The 17,845-nt window shown below is 42.3% G+C and overlaps 1 protein-coding gene across 11 annotated transcripts in view; it reads right to left on the bottom strand.

Moving 5' to 3' along the window:
- Positions 1–17,845, bottom strand: part of ADGRL3 (adhesion G protein-coupled receptor L3) — a 496,471-nt gene that overhangs the window by 17,040 nt on the left and 461,586 nt on the right. For 6 of the 11 annotated variants that reach the window (XM_077782978.1, XM_077782980.1, XM_077782979.1 and 3 more), the window contains 2 exons: positions 16,059–16,155; positions 272–400 (listed from right to left, as the gene is read on the bottom strand). In XM_077782978.1, the coding sequence (XP_077639104.1) occupies positions 272–400; positions 16,059–16,155 (226 nt within the window). The remainder of the gene's footprint in view (positions 1–271; positions 401–16,058; positions 16,156–17,845) is intronic. The other 5 variants (XM_077782989.1, XM_077782981.1, XM_077782985.1 and 2 more) reach the window with 1 other exon arrangement.

Consider the following 17,845-nt stretch of genomic DNA (forward strand, 5'->3'; position numbering starts at 1 on the left):
AACGCTATGAATGCTTTGAGTAAAACTGACAAAAGAGTCTTTCAAAGTGAATTGTATTGCTCATGGAAAAATAGCATCTGGAAGATGGAAAGATGCATTGAAATGAAAAGGAGAGGATCTTTTTTTTTGTACCCAGTTCCAAAAAAAAAAAAGTGCGTGTGCGTGGGGAGAAAAAAAGTAAAAGGAAGAAAAAAAAAAAAAGAAATGGGCCAAAATAAGCCATAGAAAATGGAATTCTCACTAGAAAAATTAGAGAGAAACTCCAGCACACCTTGTGCGTTGTACATGCTGACAGAAGGGTTGTTATAGACCGCCGATTCCCCGAGCAATGTATTATAAGGGTTGTTAGTGCCATGAGGACGAAGCAGAGCATTGGTTATAAGATGATTAGCCATGGCTCCTGGAGCAGCCCGATAGAAAGACAGAGAAAAAAAACAACAAAAAAGGTCAATCAGGCAAATGTGGTATTAAAAAAAAGGGAAAAAGAACATTCAGAATGACAACAGTTGAAATAGTCCTGATTACAAGCAGCCAGCTAATTAGACTCGGAAAACTGTATGCCACTAAAGCAGAACAGATGTTACTGACGATGCACAAATCCAAACCAACGCAAAAGAAAATGTATCAGAAAGCAGATAAGCTACATTTATGGTGGTTTCCCAGTTGCTCGGAGTGTAAGCAAGGCTGCGCCCACATGCTTGCTACAAAGAAAGAAAGGAAGATGGCAGCCTACACAATGTGGGGGAAAAAAACTCTCAGGAAAGTGCCAAATGAATAAAAAAAATATATATATAATGACTAACACACAACAGCACATTCAACTCCCACTATGTGCTAGGATCTCTTTTACCAGTCCTTCCCATCACATCTAAATCAAAAAAGCAGAATTAAAGAGAAAGGATGGAGAATGCAGCCTCTCCAAAGGCTCTCAGTATTTCTCAGACAGCAACTGTTTCTCATGTCTAGGAGGCCAAGTTTCACTTCAGCTGCTTCTCTGGTATCACCATCAAGAACATCCACAACCACCTGAATCCATTCTAGAATGTGAATACACTACAGCTCTGACAGGCATTTCTATCAGGAATGAGAGTGGTCACAAAGTGCATGTCTTGAAGCTCTCTGTGTGTCCCACAAACACCTTGTTTCACCATTCCAGCACCTCTTTGCTGCTGTTTCCAAGCACTCAGCCAACAGTTGTCCTTTGCTCTTTGGTTTATCCCTTGGAGATGCAGCCTCTGGACCTGTGCTTTTTGGGATCATTATGGCTTGGCAGGTGACTGCCAAGACCTACTTGAATTCATATTGCAGCCATCAACCCAGGAAGCAAAGTCTCTCCCTACCTTTCAGCTGACCTACAGGATGAAAAACCTTAAGCCCTTGCTCTGAACCTTTTCTAATCTCCAGAGACATGGCCGAATGAAATAAACTTGCCCTTCAGGGCCATTTCCATTGTGTTCTAGAGCAGGAAGGATAACCATGGTTTTTAACCTCCAGGACTAAACTGTAAAGACAAAACCTTTCCACCAGAAAAGTAAGTCATTGGTAGGGCAACTAGAGCTAGTTAGGACAGGACTGTCAGAGGCTGTCACCAACATCCGACAGTCCCAAAGAAGTAACTGAAAACCCAATCCTCAAAACAAGTAGCCCTTTCAGGAATGTTTTTACCAGTGTCTGAGGCATGGAGACCCCATTTGCCTCTTTTAGGTGTGAAGGTGGCCCTGTGCAGAGGTGAAGGCTGTTTTTGCGGGGCATGTAGGGCACTGGGTACAATCTCTTTGGATGGAGGTGCTGAGGACATATAAATCCTGAGGGCCTCTGGCTAGTAGAAATCCCCTTAGCTGGGAGTTCTCTGAAAGCTCACACCTACTGATTATCTACAGAAAGGCAAAAACTGACCAAATCTCAGGTAAGGTGGAGGCTGCCTCCTGCTGTGCTTGTATGCAGGCCTGGGATGACATTTCCCCATGTTTTTGCAGGTAGAGGAGGGAGCAGACAGTTTCTTGCCTTTCCCCCATCATCCCCCAGCACTTCCCAGCCCCAGGCATATGGCATTAGCAGATCACTTCATCAGTCTTTTGAGCACAGGACAAAGTAGAAGGCAGTGTTGTATGGGGGCTGCATGCCAGGGAGGCTCCTCGACACATGCAGCTGGAAAAGAAAGACTTGTTTTCTCTCACCTGATATTTTTGTCTATGCTGATGGAAAGCAAGATGAGCTGCTGTGTTTGAAAATAAGGAAACAAAGCTGTCTCCTGTAAGAAAACATTATATGAACGCTTAACTAAGTAACCTTGAATGTAACTAATAGGTAAATGAGTAAATTCTTTCTTTTTGGTAATGTGTTTTCTCTCAATCTCACATACATCTGGGATGAAGGACTGTAGGAATCATTTCTCTGCTTACGCTAGTTTTATACCAGTGAGCACTAAGGCCATTAAAATTGTTTCTGCTTTCATCCCACTTTTAATCAAGCCAGGCCGTAAAAGATTCAAAAAGGGGCTCACTTTTATACAAGTAATGAGAAAGTCCAGAGTTAATGCCAGCCATAAACTCAGAAGTGATATAATACTCCCATCTGAGATTTAACCCAATCTCCAACTCAGTTCCTATGAGAATTTATATTAAAAATACACCTATGGTTGGGCTTTTGAGCACTTTAGCTTGAGGTTTCTTTAAATGCTAGAAGAGCATCTCACTCAATATATCCACGGCCTGATCTTGTATAGTGAAACCCAGCAGGCAGGAACAAGTTGATCCCACCATGGCTGGGCAGGAGAAGCTGTTTTGCATGAGGGATGCTCTCAGACTGTGACAAGAAAGAAGGGATCAACCTGTGTAAACACTTAAATGTAGATTTTGCTTGCCTTCATTTGCCAGCATGGTGGGCTCTGCAATGAGCTGAATTCACAGAAATATGGCTCTTTCAGCAAACTTTTAATACAAATCCATGATTCTGACTACAATCTTGGCAAAAAAAGTTGAAAATATAGAATAAGTAAGTCATTTTTGCTCTCAGGTGTGTAAAAGATAGGACCTGGTACTACAGCCACCCACTCCTGTATGCAGCATCTCATCAAAAATATTCTATCTTCTGCTTTCCTCTCCCTTGATTTCATTAAGATTTTATAATTTACTGTTCAAAATGCCAATTTCAATGGCAGTGCTGAGGAAGCCTCGTGGTGCAAACCCAAAACAAACCCTCTGCTAACACGTTCAGATATCTTTCAATACTTTCAAAGACCAAATTGGCCCTAAGCACTCTGCAGCTTAGGTTCCCATCATGGTGAACTGGTAAAATTCTTACTCTGTGCATAACACAATAAATGTAACTATGGCATCTTAAATACAAAATTACACATACCCTGTATTCATAAATCTGGGCTCTTGTTTCTTATTACCTGCTCTTGAGTTGCAAAATTTGCAGCCTGAAAGGGTGCTGAGAGAGGATTGCATCCAGGGTCCAAAAAGCCCACAGTTAAAGCTTTTGATAAAACAGTAATACACCAAAAAAAACCCAAAAAGAAAAAAAAAAAAAAACAACAAAAAAAAACCCCCCCAAAAAAAAACAAACAAAAAAAAACCCCAAACCCCTCATTATTTTGTTTCTTTTTCCCAGGAGAAAGAAAGAAAAATGTAATACCAGACATACATTTAAGTATCACCCTGGCTTTTTCATACCACTTTATCATTGCCATAGCAACCAACGGGACTATTAGGAAGAGCGGATTAGTTCTGCAGATGAGGCAGGAGCAGAAGGAGCAGGTAGACTATGGAACTATGGCCTCATTTGCATGAAAATGGCCTTGGTATTAGAAAGCCAACAAAACTCCAATAAAGTAAGCACAGGATCATAGCAGCATGCTCTCCCAAAACACCATGGGGGACAGCAAAGATGGTTATTCTGCAATCCTGTGTGTGGGTCTGCATCACTGGGGCTGCAATTACAAAGGTCAGAGCTTGTCCAGGGGTCAAAAAAACCAGAAAGATCAGGACTGCAAGTGCCTGTTGACCACCTGCAATCTCCTCCCTATCAGAGCACTCTTGGGATGGGACCCCTGACAGCTGTCAGGCCCGGTGTTGGCGACGTGCCTAGTATCTTCAGCAGGCAGCAGTTATCTTCACTTTTATTTATTCACTGACTGCTGGAACCTTGGCTCTCAGCATCTGTGGTGCAACAAAGACCTCTACAAGCAAACCCCACAGCTCTATGTCATTCTTGCTTTCCTACATTCCAGCAGCAGCATCTCCTATACAAATCCCTCCTTTGCCATCTGCTGAACCAGCTAAGGCCAGGACACAGCCACCACTCTTTATTTAGTATGGGGAACTGCCTTCTATCCAGCTGTGCTGAATCACCTTCAGTTATGCTAGTCAAAGGCATCCTACTGAAAGCAAATGCATTCTGTTTCCAAACCCCTATCATGCTGTGTACATGTGGGAGCGTGAATTCAGGGTTGGAAAAAAGATGGGTTCAAACCCACAGGTTCACCTTTTGTAAAAAGCATGATGATATACCACAACCAGCAAACATTTAACAGCAGAACTCACACCTCTACAAAAATATTCCCTGCAACCACACTGGTACAACTACAGTCCCAAGTCTTCTTGTTTGCACTGGTAGTCAACCAAAGTTCAGAGCAAAACACAGCGACCAGGTGAGCTCTAATATCCAAAATTACATTCAAATTTGGGTTTCTGGAAAGGCCAGTGCTCAGTTCAAGGCTTGCTGATGCTAGATTTCTTCAAGTGAAGGATTTGCAGGCTGTGATCACAAGTAGAAAGAAATAATGGTCTTTCAGAAGGCGAGTATTTGCTGAGTAACACACACATGCTTCTGCCCCTCTCACAGCATCAGTGATCCTCATGGTTCAAGCACCACAGATCCAGCCGTACTGGATTTAAAAGGCCAGGAGAAGCCATGGCCTGTGCTCGGGGTGCAGGGGGAGATCTGGAGGGTTGCACTTGTGACTTGCAGACTAAGAACAACTGTTAGGAAAACCAACCAGGACAAAGAAGATGAAAATCCCACAGTTTTTAGCATCACTGTAACCAGACACCAAGGATTCAGATAGCTACACTTAGCTGCTATCCGTGGCTACGAAAGCAGGTATTATTTTAATGATAGTATGCAACCAAATAGAACCTTTGTCTTTCCTTTCTAAGGTACAAATTGATGTCTTTGATGCAGGACAACATTGAATGTAGAGATAATTTTTTGGAAGAGATTTGTGTAATGACTGTATGGGAAAACTGCACCTTGTTAAACACAAGTGTGGTTTATTCACTCACTGAAAGCAAAGGATGAAAATTATGATGACAGGCACATGTTGCCAGACTCTAGACTGCATCACTCAGGAACAAAATTCAAAAAATTTCTTGTGGGCAGCTGGCTGACAAAGCCACACAGGTTACCTTGAATCATCTGCATGGTCTATCCAGCTGGAAGGGAAATGTATTCAACTGCTCCTCCAGATTTTCTGAATAATACTATTACTCACCATGGTTCTGCCTGGCTGAAAGGGTTTGAGAAGCACTGCTTTAACTGGGACCATCTGTCTGCACAGGCAACACCACCATCATGTATCTTCCTTGACTTCTAGTAGTCTTCTAAATTGCGTAACAAAATATTTTTCATAAGTGCTTTTTAGCAGGGGATTGGAGAGATTCCCCCACTGCTGAGAAGATGTGACAGAAGAGAAATTTTGCTGAGAAAGGAGAATGGACCAGCTTAAAAATTTAATTAGATGAACTATTCAGTGCTTAAAAAATGTCCATACAAAATTAGTATTTACGAAATGAAATGTTTTCACTTTTTGTTCCAGAAGACTGGCTGGTATAAAAGCTGACTTTGACTTTTCGTATTATTTCAACTTTTTATTAGCGTAGAAACAGAAATAGTTTAGAAAAAGCACATCTGAGTCATATCAAAATGTTTCATTGCCTCTGACCCAGCAATTCCAAAATGTAGATTTTCTTGGGCTTTTTTTTTGTTTGTTTGTTTCAGAAGGAAATATATGTACTGCTGTGTTTTCAATCAATCTCAATCCTGTTTCCTCCCTGTTTTGCCAGCAACGTGGCTCCCTTTCGACAAGGTAAGAGCACAGGGCCGTACTCCTGCCTTCTCTGACTCCTGGAACACCCAACTTGTGGTTCACATCCACCATGAACCAGGTCCCTCAGCTTCTTGCACATCATGTCCTTGACTTCAGAGTGCCTTGTAGGGACAAGTGACAGCAGGGAAGAACATGGACCACTCTCTGAAAGTAGAACAGTTCCTGAGCTATCAGGGGACAGGGTTTAGCTTGGACACAAATGATGTAGTAAGAGCTCAATCCATTAAAACAACCCCATAACACACGCTGCCTTGCCCAAAGTGTAGTGAATAGCTCAGACTAGAATGTCACTGGAATGGCCTCTCTTCAGTGATTTCAGTTTGTAAATTCTGGCTGGTTTTATACTTCACTCAGTATTAACTTATTCCATTTTGCTCCCAGGGAAACAAAAGTGAGTTTGTAGGAGTCAAAGCTCTAGTTTTCTTTGAGACTTTTCTTGCCAGCATTCCACTGTGTCCTTTTCTACAGGTAGAATTTTCAAGTATTTAATGAATCCTGGTCTTCCATGCATTTAAAATTTGTTCTAACAATAAATGGAATTATGTCAAACAAAATCACACATATTTGCTGGAGGACAACAGGTGTTTTCAGTATTTTTCCAAGTTCCTTCCAACAAATGCTCTGCCATTTAGATTTATCAAGCTCTGTTCTTATAATAGCCAACAGGATTCAGTTAATAAACTTCAATAAACTTCGCTATTAAATTTCTCTCAAATAGGTTTGTTGTCACTTGCAGCATCTAATCTATTCATTGTGAAGCTATTAATACTGACTGCAGTGAAATGGAGTTTCAGCAAATGAGGTTGTTAAGCTCTAGGCCATCTTCTGCCACATGAAACATCCTGTGCTTTTATGCAGAGACAGGGGAGTGAAAGTATTTCTTTGCCCATTTTTTGAAAGCATTTCTTTGCCCCTTCCTTTCTTTGGCAATAATTTCAGACGACAAACCTCTGCAGGATTATAATCTGCAGGCCATGTTCAAAACACACAGCTAGTCCACATCGATTTTTAAGTATTTGCTCACTTGTTAATTACTTTTTCACTGTCTGGAGGAAAAACATTGTCCCAGAATGGGACATTTCTTTATACCACCACTACCCCTTATAAGGGGTTACACGACATTGTATCTCAACTATATAAACAAGCATTATCCACAATTGGTCCTGTTTATGATTATTTCTCACTACCCCTGAGGCCTTACCCAAGATGTGCAGAGAGCCCTGCCTGTGGTGAAAACTGGCCCATGCTTCCAGGAATCTATAAAAGCAGCTATGCTTTCTTCCTTCCTCCTTCACAGTCACCATATTAAGCCTGCTCTGCAGCAATAATCTGCCAGATCTAATACTCCCCAAAGCCTGCTCTGATTTCAGAAATTGCCTTGCCCTTACTTTTCCTCTTTAAAGCTGATCCACCTAATGACTGAACTCCTAATTATATGGCTGTCAATCCTAAAATCAAAGCCAGTTCATAATATCTCCCAAAGGAAGAATGTCATGTCACTCACTGAAATCACTGCAACAAATCTCAGCTAACTCAGTCCCAGGCAACCAGAGAGGCAAAATAAACCAGGAGAATATCAACAATGGGATTAATTTTGCACATAGGCAGAAATAAGAGTTAAACTCTCTGAGTTTTGATCCTTGATGCAGAAAATAATAATTTTTCTAGCATAAAATGTACAGCTGATTGAGAAGGGGCGGGGGGGGCGGGGGAAGATCCACCAGAAACAATTTGCTAGTCCAAAAGGCTGATGACTTTCCCTTACAAAGAGAAAATATTCCTCTGCTGTCACCTACCTGGAACTTCTCTTTACTTTACATGTGATTATCAGGATGGGTCATTTTGAGGCTAGTTGCTGACATTTAGCCAAATCAACAGTTGCTTAACAGGGTTGCAGAGATTCTTTGGCTTACAAACAGCAATCCCTTGTGACAGAATTGGTGCAATGGGATGTGGATTACTCCATCCAAATACACCCTCCATCTGGGCAATGGGTCCCAGGAAGAGGTATCCATGGGGCCAGGGGAGGGTAAGCGTGTGTGTAGGAGTTACAGAGGGAACAGAAGAAGCAGAAGGGCAGGAGGGATGAAACCAGAGTTTCATTAGGAAAATGCAAGTGGTGAGGAGATGCGGAGGTAAAGGAACAGCCTCCTGCAGTGGGTAAAATGGAAGTTTTGAAGTCCTGGTATAAATGAACTATGCTATTTCTTTTGCAGGCTGTCCCTGGAGTTGTGAGCACTACTACAAGCACCCAGGGTGCTGGGACAGTGAGTACCCTTGAACATCAATCTGCCCAGTGAAGAGTAGGAGCTGCAGCATTTGAGCAACTGTGGATGGATGAGATGCTGCAAAACAGGCCACAGGCTGCATTTGGATTAGCAGAGAAGTGCTGTCAGGGATTCTACCCTGCTTCTTACCCCTTGATTTTCACTAAACAACCAGCACCTCCAAAAATCCCCTTCTCAAGTAGCAGCCTTGACTTAAAAAAAATAGAAATGGAACATCTAATAATATTCCAGAGAGGAAAGAGACTGGCACTACTGCTGCTGTTTGTGGCTAAACCAGAGATCTCCAGGCTCCAGGACCGATGGACCCCTTGAAACACAGAATAAATTTCCCAGGACTAAGGGATTAGCAATGTGAAGGACGATGCTCAAGAGCAGGGACTGCTGTATCCCTCAGGTTCATGCAGCAGGCTGCCCCTGCCAACTCAGCAATGGTCAGCATAGACACCATTAGGCACTGACACCTCTCAGCACTGCACAAAGGGATAGCTTGGGGGGAGAGTGCCATGTTTTAGATTTGAAGCAATAACAATGAAGGAGTGAGATTTGCATGTTGACAGACGATGGTCTCTGAATGGTCACCGAGGCTGCTGTCCCTGCCAAGGGCCATCCCAGATTCAGCTTTGATAATTCCTCTGCATTTACATCCATCAACCCCTAAGCATGACTGAAAACAGAGCTGAAAGCTTTTAAAGCATCTCCAGGGGGTGTTCAGTTTTAAACAGACGCGGCTCTTGCTCCGCACCACATACCCAGCTGCGCAGTGATGGTACTCACAAGACCAAAGTCTTCTTCTGCAGAAGACAGACACTTTTCTTTAGCCCAATTGTCTTTGAGCTGTTAAGTGCTCAGAAATGAAGAATAATATGTATTTTTATATCCATGAATATTTTGGTGAGTTCCTTTTAGGTATCTACAGCTGCATTCATGAACAAAGGGAGCAACTGCAGGCACCTTGGGCATCCTGTGAGTCCTCTGCACTGAACCTGCTTACCCCAGAACCACAACAGGAATAAGAAATAATGGGAAAAAAGTGACCATTAACACTGCTGCCAACATGAATGTTCATATAGCCACAACATGTTAATTTAAAATGAGTAAGTTCCCATACCCTAAAATGATCTCTCTGAAAGAAATGACATGAAAGACGACTGATTTAACAGGAGAAACTGGAGCACTGTTTGCTGCCAACTGTAAAAAAAGACAACAAATGGAAAGAAAGCAGACGAAGTATTTATTCTCTAATATCTTCAAGCCATAAGAAAAGCCATAGGTGTTACTCAGAGTAGGTAAGAAGTGTGTAGACAGACTGTGATTGATCATTTGGTGGTGTCCTCTGAATATACTATCAAGATGAGTAGAGGCACTTCCACCTCTCCTAGAACTTGGCTGCTTGCTATTTGTTTTATATGCAACATAAATTTAGCAGAAATCTCTGTAATGCTGGTCACATTAATCTATCAAGGAGCAAACAAGCATCCTGAGAAAGGCTGATGCATGACAACAGTAGCACTTCCACTGTCCAAACTTCCACCTTCTCTCTGCTTTATCTAGGCAACAAAGGGTCAGCACTGGCAAATGGGTTATAATGAGCAGCAATTGCACTTTGAAGTGTACCAGGGATGGGGTTTGAGATCCCTGTGGAACCCAGTTCTGCACCTTTTTTTTTTTTTTTTTTTTTTTTTTGATTTTCCCCTCCTCCCCTGCTTGCCTGTGCTTTTTATCACATTAAATTCCACCCTGTTTTCACTGCTGTATTGGCCAGTTATGTCCACACCATGGCACCCACCACACCTGCAGACAGCTAAACTGGAACTTCTTGACCTTGCAGCACTGAGACACATCCAGCAGCCCTCATCTCTCAGCAGAAAGGGCAGATTTGGTGACCAAAACCTGACTCATTGCACTGTCTCAGTGTTAACTTGTACCTCCTGTCTTCCACAGTGACAGACTCCTACCAAAGGAAGAATTTAACCTTCTACTGGTGTTTTCTAAATAACTGCTTCTGAAAAATGCAGGAAAGATTCACCTGAAAACAATTCTGCAACACACACAGTTGTCCCTGCTGAATTCACAGTGCAGATACAATTTCAGCCTGGAAATCACAGCTTAATTATATTTTTGGGTGGGTGGAAGGAATTTGATGGGAGATTTCATTTAGGAAACAATCAGGTCTCGGTTGGGTTAGAAATCAGGATATTAATGTTCTTCATTTTAATTTTCCTCTCTGACTCAGATTCCCACTGTTTGAATTTGAGCTCAATTTGTTCTGTTCATTATGAAGAAATCCACATGAATTTGACATTAAACTGCTTACCTCTGAAAACAGTAGCAATAATTTCCCTTTTTCCTGTGTGTGTTTCAGATTAAGTCTTTGTAGCTGACATAAAAACACAGAGGATAAATAATAAAGCAAAGGGAAATCAAGTATTTATTCTGGAACGCTACCCAGAAGAGGAAACATGCAACAGCACTTATGCATTGGGAAGAAAAAGCAAGGGGGAGTGACAAACAATACCCTCATTTCCATTTCCCATTTCAGCTCATTTGCATGGGAGCAAACAGGGAATGAACACAGCTTTCCTAGTCAGGGACAATATTTGTTGTGCCAATACTGGTGGATCTGTGGGCTTTGTGATGACTCTGATGGGGTTTGCTGGCAAGGGCCTTCTCCCTCATGAATGGACCCTTAGAACCTCATGGATAAATTTGTATTCAAGACTTACCATCCTTCAGGAAGAGCTGCCAGGGGTCCTGGGCTCCAATCTAGAGCAGCTTTTGAGCTCCTTACGACCCCCGTAGTCTTCGGTGATCTTGATGAGACCCACTAGAAAGCCACAGCCTTACTGAGCCCTGGGCACCCAGCCTTGCCTTGTGTCTGGCTCCTGGCTGGATCTTGGACCTGCCTTGTGGCTCAGTTTCCAGCCCTGTCTCTGCCAGTATCTCCTGGTCTGGACCAGGTGCATCCCCTCACCTTGTCCAGGGCTCTGCCTCCTGGCTCAATCCCCTGTGGCACAGTGAGCCATCACTGAGGGTTTGGATTGTGTTTGACTCACCCTCAGCTCCCAGGTGCTCTCCTTCATGAAACAGCTCTGCTCTTACAGCTCCCTGCTGTTTATTTTCTTTCAGACTAGAGGAGCAGCAATGCAGACCACCAGGAAGCGCCTCCAGGAGACCTCCATGGATGAGGGTGGTGGGGATGGTAAGCAGTACTTTGGGGGTGGATAGACATAAAGCATATATATCTATATATATCTATATATATAGATATTGACAAGAGGTGTACATACTCCTGTTTCCATAGCAGGACTGCTATTGGGATAAACTATTCTATTTGCTGTCTAGTTTATAAACTAAGAGTCAGAGCATTATGGCAGGAGAACACCACTTGACCAGAACACACTTCTGGAGCAATTTCTATTCTCTGGTGGCTTTACTCCTAGCTCCAAGTTATTTCCCTGAACAGGAAAGAACTACTATGTGCTAACTTGAATTGATAGACACAACTCCATCTGAGCATTTTCCTTTTACAATACACTGCCTTGCACCAGTGACACAGTCCTTCGTCTCTGCTGCTCTTGAGCCTCACCAAAACAAGGAACAGGCCCTCCTTTAACAGATAACTTCCAGTTTTCATGTAAAAAAAATTATACCACCACCTCCCTTTCCCCAGCTTGAAAACTTGAAGGGTAACAAAGTACCACATAGTTCATAAAGATTTTTTTTCTCACCCAGTTGTCTCATATCCAAAGAAAGATAGTAATTACTGTATTGCCTCTCACTTAGACATGGATAAAGACATGGATAAAAATAGGCTGGGGTCACATTGCTGTTCCGTGCTATGACTACTTGTTTGCAAGGCTGGCTGAGCTATCCCAGAGTTTTTTGACATTAACACTCCAAAGGTGCAAACAGACCCATCCCTCACAATCCTGAGGTGGCCAACTGGATGTACGCAAAGCTCAGGCAAGCTCTGTTGCTTTTCCTTCATACATTTCACTTTTGAGCCTGCAAAGTACTGAACTCCAGCAAACAGTCCATCCTACATGCATTCCTTTTGTACTGCTTCTTCAGCACTGCATCCAAGTGCCTGCATTAAGATCACACACCAAACACCCTGCAGGCAAAGGGAAACCTCTTTTTCCCATTTATGAGGTAATCAGCTTGGTTCAGCTTTTACACCTCTGAAGTTTTCAGCACTAGGAAAATAAATGTAGAGCACAGGTCGAATGTGAAATACATGGAAGAAGTATGCAGCCAGACCCAGGGTGTGAAAAATTGGACAGAGTTGCAGAGTGGGAATACAAGGAGCAGGATTCCCCCTGGATCCTGAAACTGAGAACATGATCTTGGGCTGGACAGGCATGCTCTTCATTCAACAGTAAAAAAGGAAATCCACAGCCAGTTTCTCTTCCCTTCCTCCTGATTTCAGTGGTATAACAACCCCAAATCCATATCACTACGAAGCCATAATGAGCATCAAGGGGAAACAAAGCCAGACATACTTTTTATTAATCAATAATTAGATGCTACTTTCAGGATATATCTGAAAGAGTCTTGTATGCCTTAGGTCAGAGTAAAGTTTTCATTTCAGAACACATTTAATCAGGCATATTTGGGGTTATGCCTGAAATTCCTGGTGTCAAAAATGAGAATAAGAAAAGTAACATTATAATCAATTACTTTGGCAGGGAGAGGGGGAAATAGAAGATAAAAGAGAATGTGAAGCTGAAAAGAGCCATAAGCAGTGTATTACCTGCTAAATCAAAAAGGGCATAGCTGTATGTCTAAAGGAAGGATGCACTAACACAGACACCATATTCCAGATTGATGCCCAGGAGGTACATGAAGGAAGAAGGGATGAGATGTCATACAGAAATGCAAGTCATCATACAGGAAATAGGGATAGGCAGAGCAGTCTTGCCTGGGATGTTACCATGTGGCAGGAGGCTGTGAATATGATGAATGGTATCAGGTTTCAATGAGGCAATACCCCCGTTAGAGGGCTAGTTTCTGGCTCCTCCAGCAGAAACGTTAAAACTCACTGCTGGCCCAGGACATAGAGAAGTGGAATTAAGCTCCAAGACCTGGATGCTAGGACAATTCTGGGGGAAAAGGATAATTCTCTTCCTGTTTTAGAACACAGACTGCTCTCTGAAGGCTCTGGGGAAAATGCCAGCACACGTAGAATGTTTAACTTGGGATAATACAGATAATTTTGTGCAAAAGGTGTCTAGGCTGGAGTGGTAACAGGACCCTGTTGTATCAACCCCAGGCAGGGAAAGCTACTGACCATACAGTTCAAGGCTCACATTTGAATCCTCTGAGCCTTAATAGCATGCTGGTAAATAAAACATAAATGAAACAGCTCCTTTAAAGATGAATAGAGATGTAAATATTAGAAGTAAGACAAGAACTGTAAAAAAACACATTGCCCACTGCTCTGTTCAGGCTGCAGTTCTCTGGAGAGTTTTCTCTGTGGAAAGCCCTAAGACCACGAAGGTTGCTTTTCAGCTGAAATAAACAGGCTAAAGGGAGAAATACCTGGAGTCCAGGTATATGCAGCTGGGATTGCTGTTGATGTCAGGTGTTTTTCCATGTGGAACTGACCACCTGCTGCTTTGGAGATGCCATCTCCTGTAGAAATAGTTTTAATCTCCACTTTACAAATACTTCTGTTTACCAGAGAAAATCCCCCAAAACCCAACAACTACAAATATTGTGCCTGCCTGTGTGAAAAAGAGGGAGGATGACTGTAGAATTATAAAACTTACTCAAATCACTTCAGTGTTCCACCTAAAAGGCTTCCCTTATAAGACACTTATCAGGCTGCTTCTGTAGCCAGTAGAGAGATTCAGGTCCTTCAGGTGATTCACCTCATCCAGTGTTACACATGGAAAATAGCTGGAGGAAACCTGCTTTGAAGATGCTTCCCCTTCTAGTTCATTTCCCAACTGACCTTTAAATAACAGGCACATACTGTAACAGGCTCTCACCACACTGGGATGAATATTGCCCACTTGAAACCTCTTCACTTGTCCCAGCTGATAGTCATACTTCATTCTTGGCCCAGAAAAAAGTGCACAACGAAAAACAGAAGAGATGCCTTTCTTTTGCTAACAAGCCCAGAAGATCCTGTTTGCTAAAACACATCCCTTGGTAACCTCAGCTGCATCAGACAGCAAGTTCAGCTTCTGTGCTAACTAAAGGAGCAAACATTTCATGCATAACACATTTTGGTTTGCCACTGAGATGGAGAAGTGGGATGGATGGCTGAGGGAGACAGTGGCTTTTGGTAGAACCTTTGTGTGACAACCAATTCCCCCCTCCATTAGTCCCAGACTGATGCTCTGCAGTCTTTAATGCAGAGACAGAGAGAGATGTGAGGGCAATGTATGTGGATAAATCAGGCATTTGCAGTAATGGAATCTTATAGTCAACTTTATTAATGAATCTTCAGTGCAAAGGGAAAATATCCTGGCACAAAAAGGACCAGTGAGTTGAAGAACAAGACAGCTCCATGTTACACTGCCTTTCCCCTTTGCACTGATTTGGGCAGCATGTGTCATGCTCAGAGAACAGAATCATATACCCCTAGTTTCCCCAGAACTCAGTTAATATTACTCAGCAAAGTCAAAATCCTTCAAGCTGATCCTCAGGAAAAACTCACCCTAAAGTCAGTGGGCATTCAGTGAGAATAAAGATTGAACAGAATAGGAACCAATGTCTCCAACTCAATTCTCAGTTGAGCTTTGCAGACCAACCATCAGGACTGGAAATACATTTTATTTTCATCATCATGAGAGAACAGCTAGGCCCATTAATCCCAATTCTACCCTCTCTTAATTTCAGTATCAGCTGGACAGATAATACAAAACAGAGTTTGGCATCTCGTTGCTCAAGGTTAATTCATAAAGTGGCTGTGCTGGAAGAGAAAGGAAACAACCTCTGAAGCTCTTTTTCTGGTATTCTGTTACTGCTGCTTTCCTATAGCTCCCTGAAAAACACTTGGTTTAAAAAAGCTGTTCATATTTCCTCTTGTGCCAGACACCACATTTTGTTTGGCATATACATTTCTGATAGCCTTTCCTCCACAGATGTCTATAAAGTTCACATCAGTCAGTTCTTCAAACTAGGTATATTAACACCAACACAGACAATTTTGTTCCAAGCACAGTTTTTCCTTACGTCTATGTTCTGCTGTTCACTTTTGCTTCTGTAAAGATGACAATATTGCTACATATGCAGGACAATCAGGACTCCTGTGATGCTTAACACAGGCTGTACAGAGCTGTAATGGCCCATTTTCACTGTCAGCAACGAGGCCTGACACGGCAGCAGCTTCTGGCACTAGCAGCTTTCTGAGGGAAAGGGGAGATTTCAACTTAATTTCATTGATCTTTTTTACTTTTCCTAACTTCCTTCCAGAAATGACAATTCTTGAAAATGCACTTGTAGAAATAAAGAAAGAAAAGAAAAAGAAGGAAACAACCACCATAAAATCTCCTCCCATTTATCGCTGTAACATTTCTTGGTTGGTAGAACAGGGTCCAGTGACGTTTGGGGTGAGGAGGAAAAGGTAGCGGGCAAAGAGGCAACACATTTCAGACTCCTTAAAGCCATCAGAAGACTTAGAGATATGAAATCCAGTTTATAATTACCTCTGTTGAGTGAAGCTGAACTGTTTATATCTCCAGTAATAAAGGAAGACTCGGACTGCTTTCGAACTGTGTCATTCCACATCCTACGAATCCGGCTCTGAAGGGGGATTGAAGCACAGCAGGCAATGAATTTTTAGCAGCTGTAGAGAGGTTCTTTCTGCCTCACTAAGGATGGCTAGTGGCATGTCTAGCTCAGGATGAGACTTGCTTCTAGCCAGCTGTAAGCAAGCAGTTGCTGTTTTGTTGTAACCTGCCTAATACATGCCAGACCCTGCCAGACTTACTTTGTAGCTGAAATGCCTACCTCAAAGAAAAAGTGTGCAATTTAATTGCTTATATCTTAAAAAAAAAAAAAAAAAATCATGCATGAGAGAAACCCAGACCCCATGCCAGCTACAGGTCTACCAATATAGCACCAAATAATGGAAGAATAACCCCCACACACAGAAGCACGTGTTCTTTTCATACTCAGACAACTTGTTTCTTATTTTTTGTGAAGTGTAACAGAAGACTTTATTTGTGTCTTCGTGTCTCTGAATGAACAGAAGTTTTCTACAGCTATTTTCCATTTTGGGGGTTTTAGCAGGGCAAAAAATCCTCACAAATGAATGACTTCTGTTCCCATACTGAAAAATCTGTGATGGTTTTGCCATCTGTTGTATAGCTTCTACTACTGGCAAAAGTGTCCTGAATATGTTGGCCTTATGTTTTGTTCCTCAAATATGCTGTGAAGTATCTGCCTCTGTGGCATTTCAATCACTGTCTCACTCCTCCCCAAACAGACCTTGCAAAATATAAAAAAATCAGCCAAGTGCATCCTGTGAGCAGTTCAATCCCAATCCCTGCATGAAGGTGACTGGACCCAGGTGTCCCAGGGAAACTCTCCCTCACCTCATGCCTGTGACTCTGATGGATGTGTGAAAGCGATGGTAGGTGGTCTGGAGGACTGGGAAGCCTTTTTCCCATTGTGACAGGCCACAAATCCAGTGGTTTCCATAGTAAGATTTTAGCCATGAGATATTTACCAAGGCCTAATCATATGGTCCTGGGCTGCAAAGCCCTAGATTACTCTTTAACCATGATAAAACAGCATCTCCTAATAATGCATTAGTCCTCTATAAATGGAAGTACCACGTGATATGAGGCCTATGATCTTTTACAGTAATTATTTTTCACCTGGACATTTAATTTATTGTATTTCTCTGACATGATCCATTGTAGATTAATTACTCTGTTTCCTATGAGCTTCTCAGAGAATAAAGGGATCTTAGAAGCTTTCCTCCTTATTGTCTTCTCTATGTAAAGATAGGAACCAATGCTTTCAGCAACTCAGACTTATCTCCACCTACTCTCCATCACCTGTGTGAAGTTTCTCCTGGCTACAATAGGCCTTAGGAACTTCCATCCTTTCTGCAGGCAAAATAATCTTCCTTAGTGCCTCAGACCACATCTGCCACAATGGGATTGCTGTCAGAAGACTCAGTTCACCCTCAAAAGGGCTTGTTCTCTTGTGCTGGGACTGGTGAGAGGAGGGGACCATTAAAGTCATACCTTCTTGGAGAGGAGAGCACCAGGACAGCAACTAAGTTTTTTAACACCAGAGGCTTTCAAAATCAGCCACCTAATGTTGCTGGGTATTTTGAGTTTTGGACATTATTGGGATTTGATGGCAGAGAGGTTCTATATTCTATTGCTTTTATTTGCTCTGCATAGCTACCAGACCTATGAAAACACTGAAACAGAGCTTTTGGATGACATCTTGAAAACCACTGCAAATAAATAATGAT

Source organism: Lonchura striata, chromosome 4 (assembly GCF_046129695.1).
Source record: "Lonchura striata isolate bLonStr1 chromosome 4, bLonStr1.mat, whole genome shotgun sequence".
Classification (NCBI taxonomy): domain Eukaryota; kingdom Metazoa; phylum Chordata; class Aves; order Passeriformes; family Estrildidae; genus Lonchura; species Lonchura striata.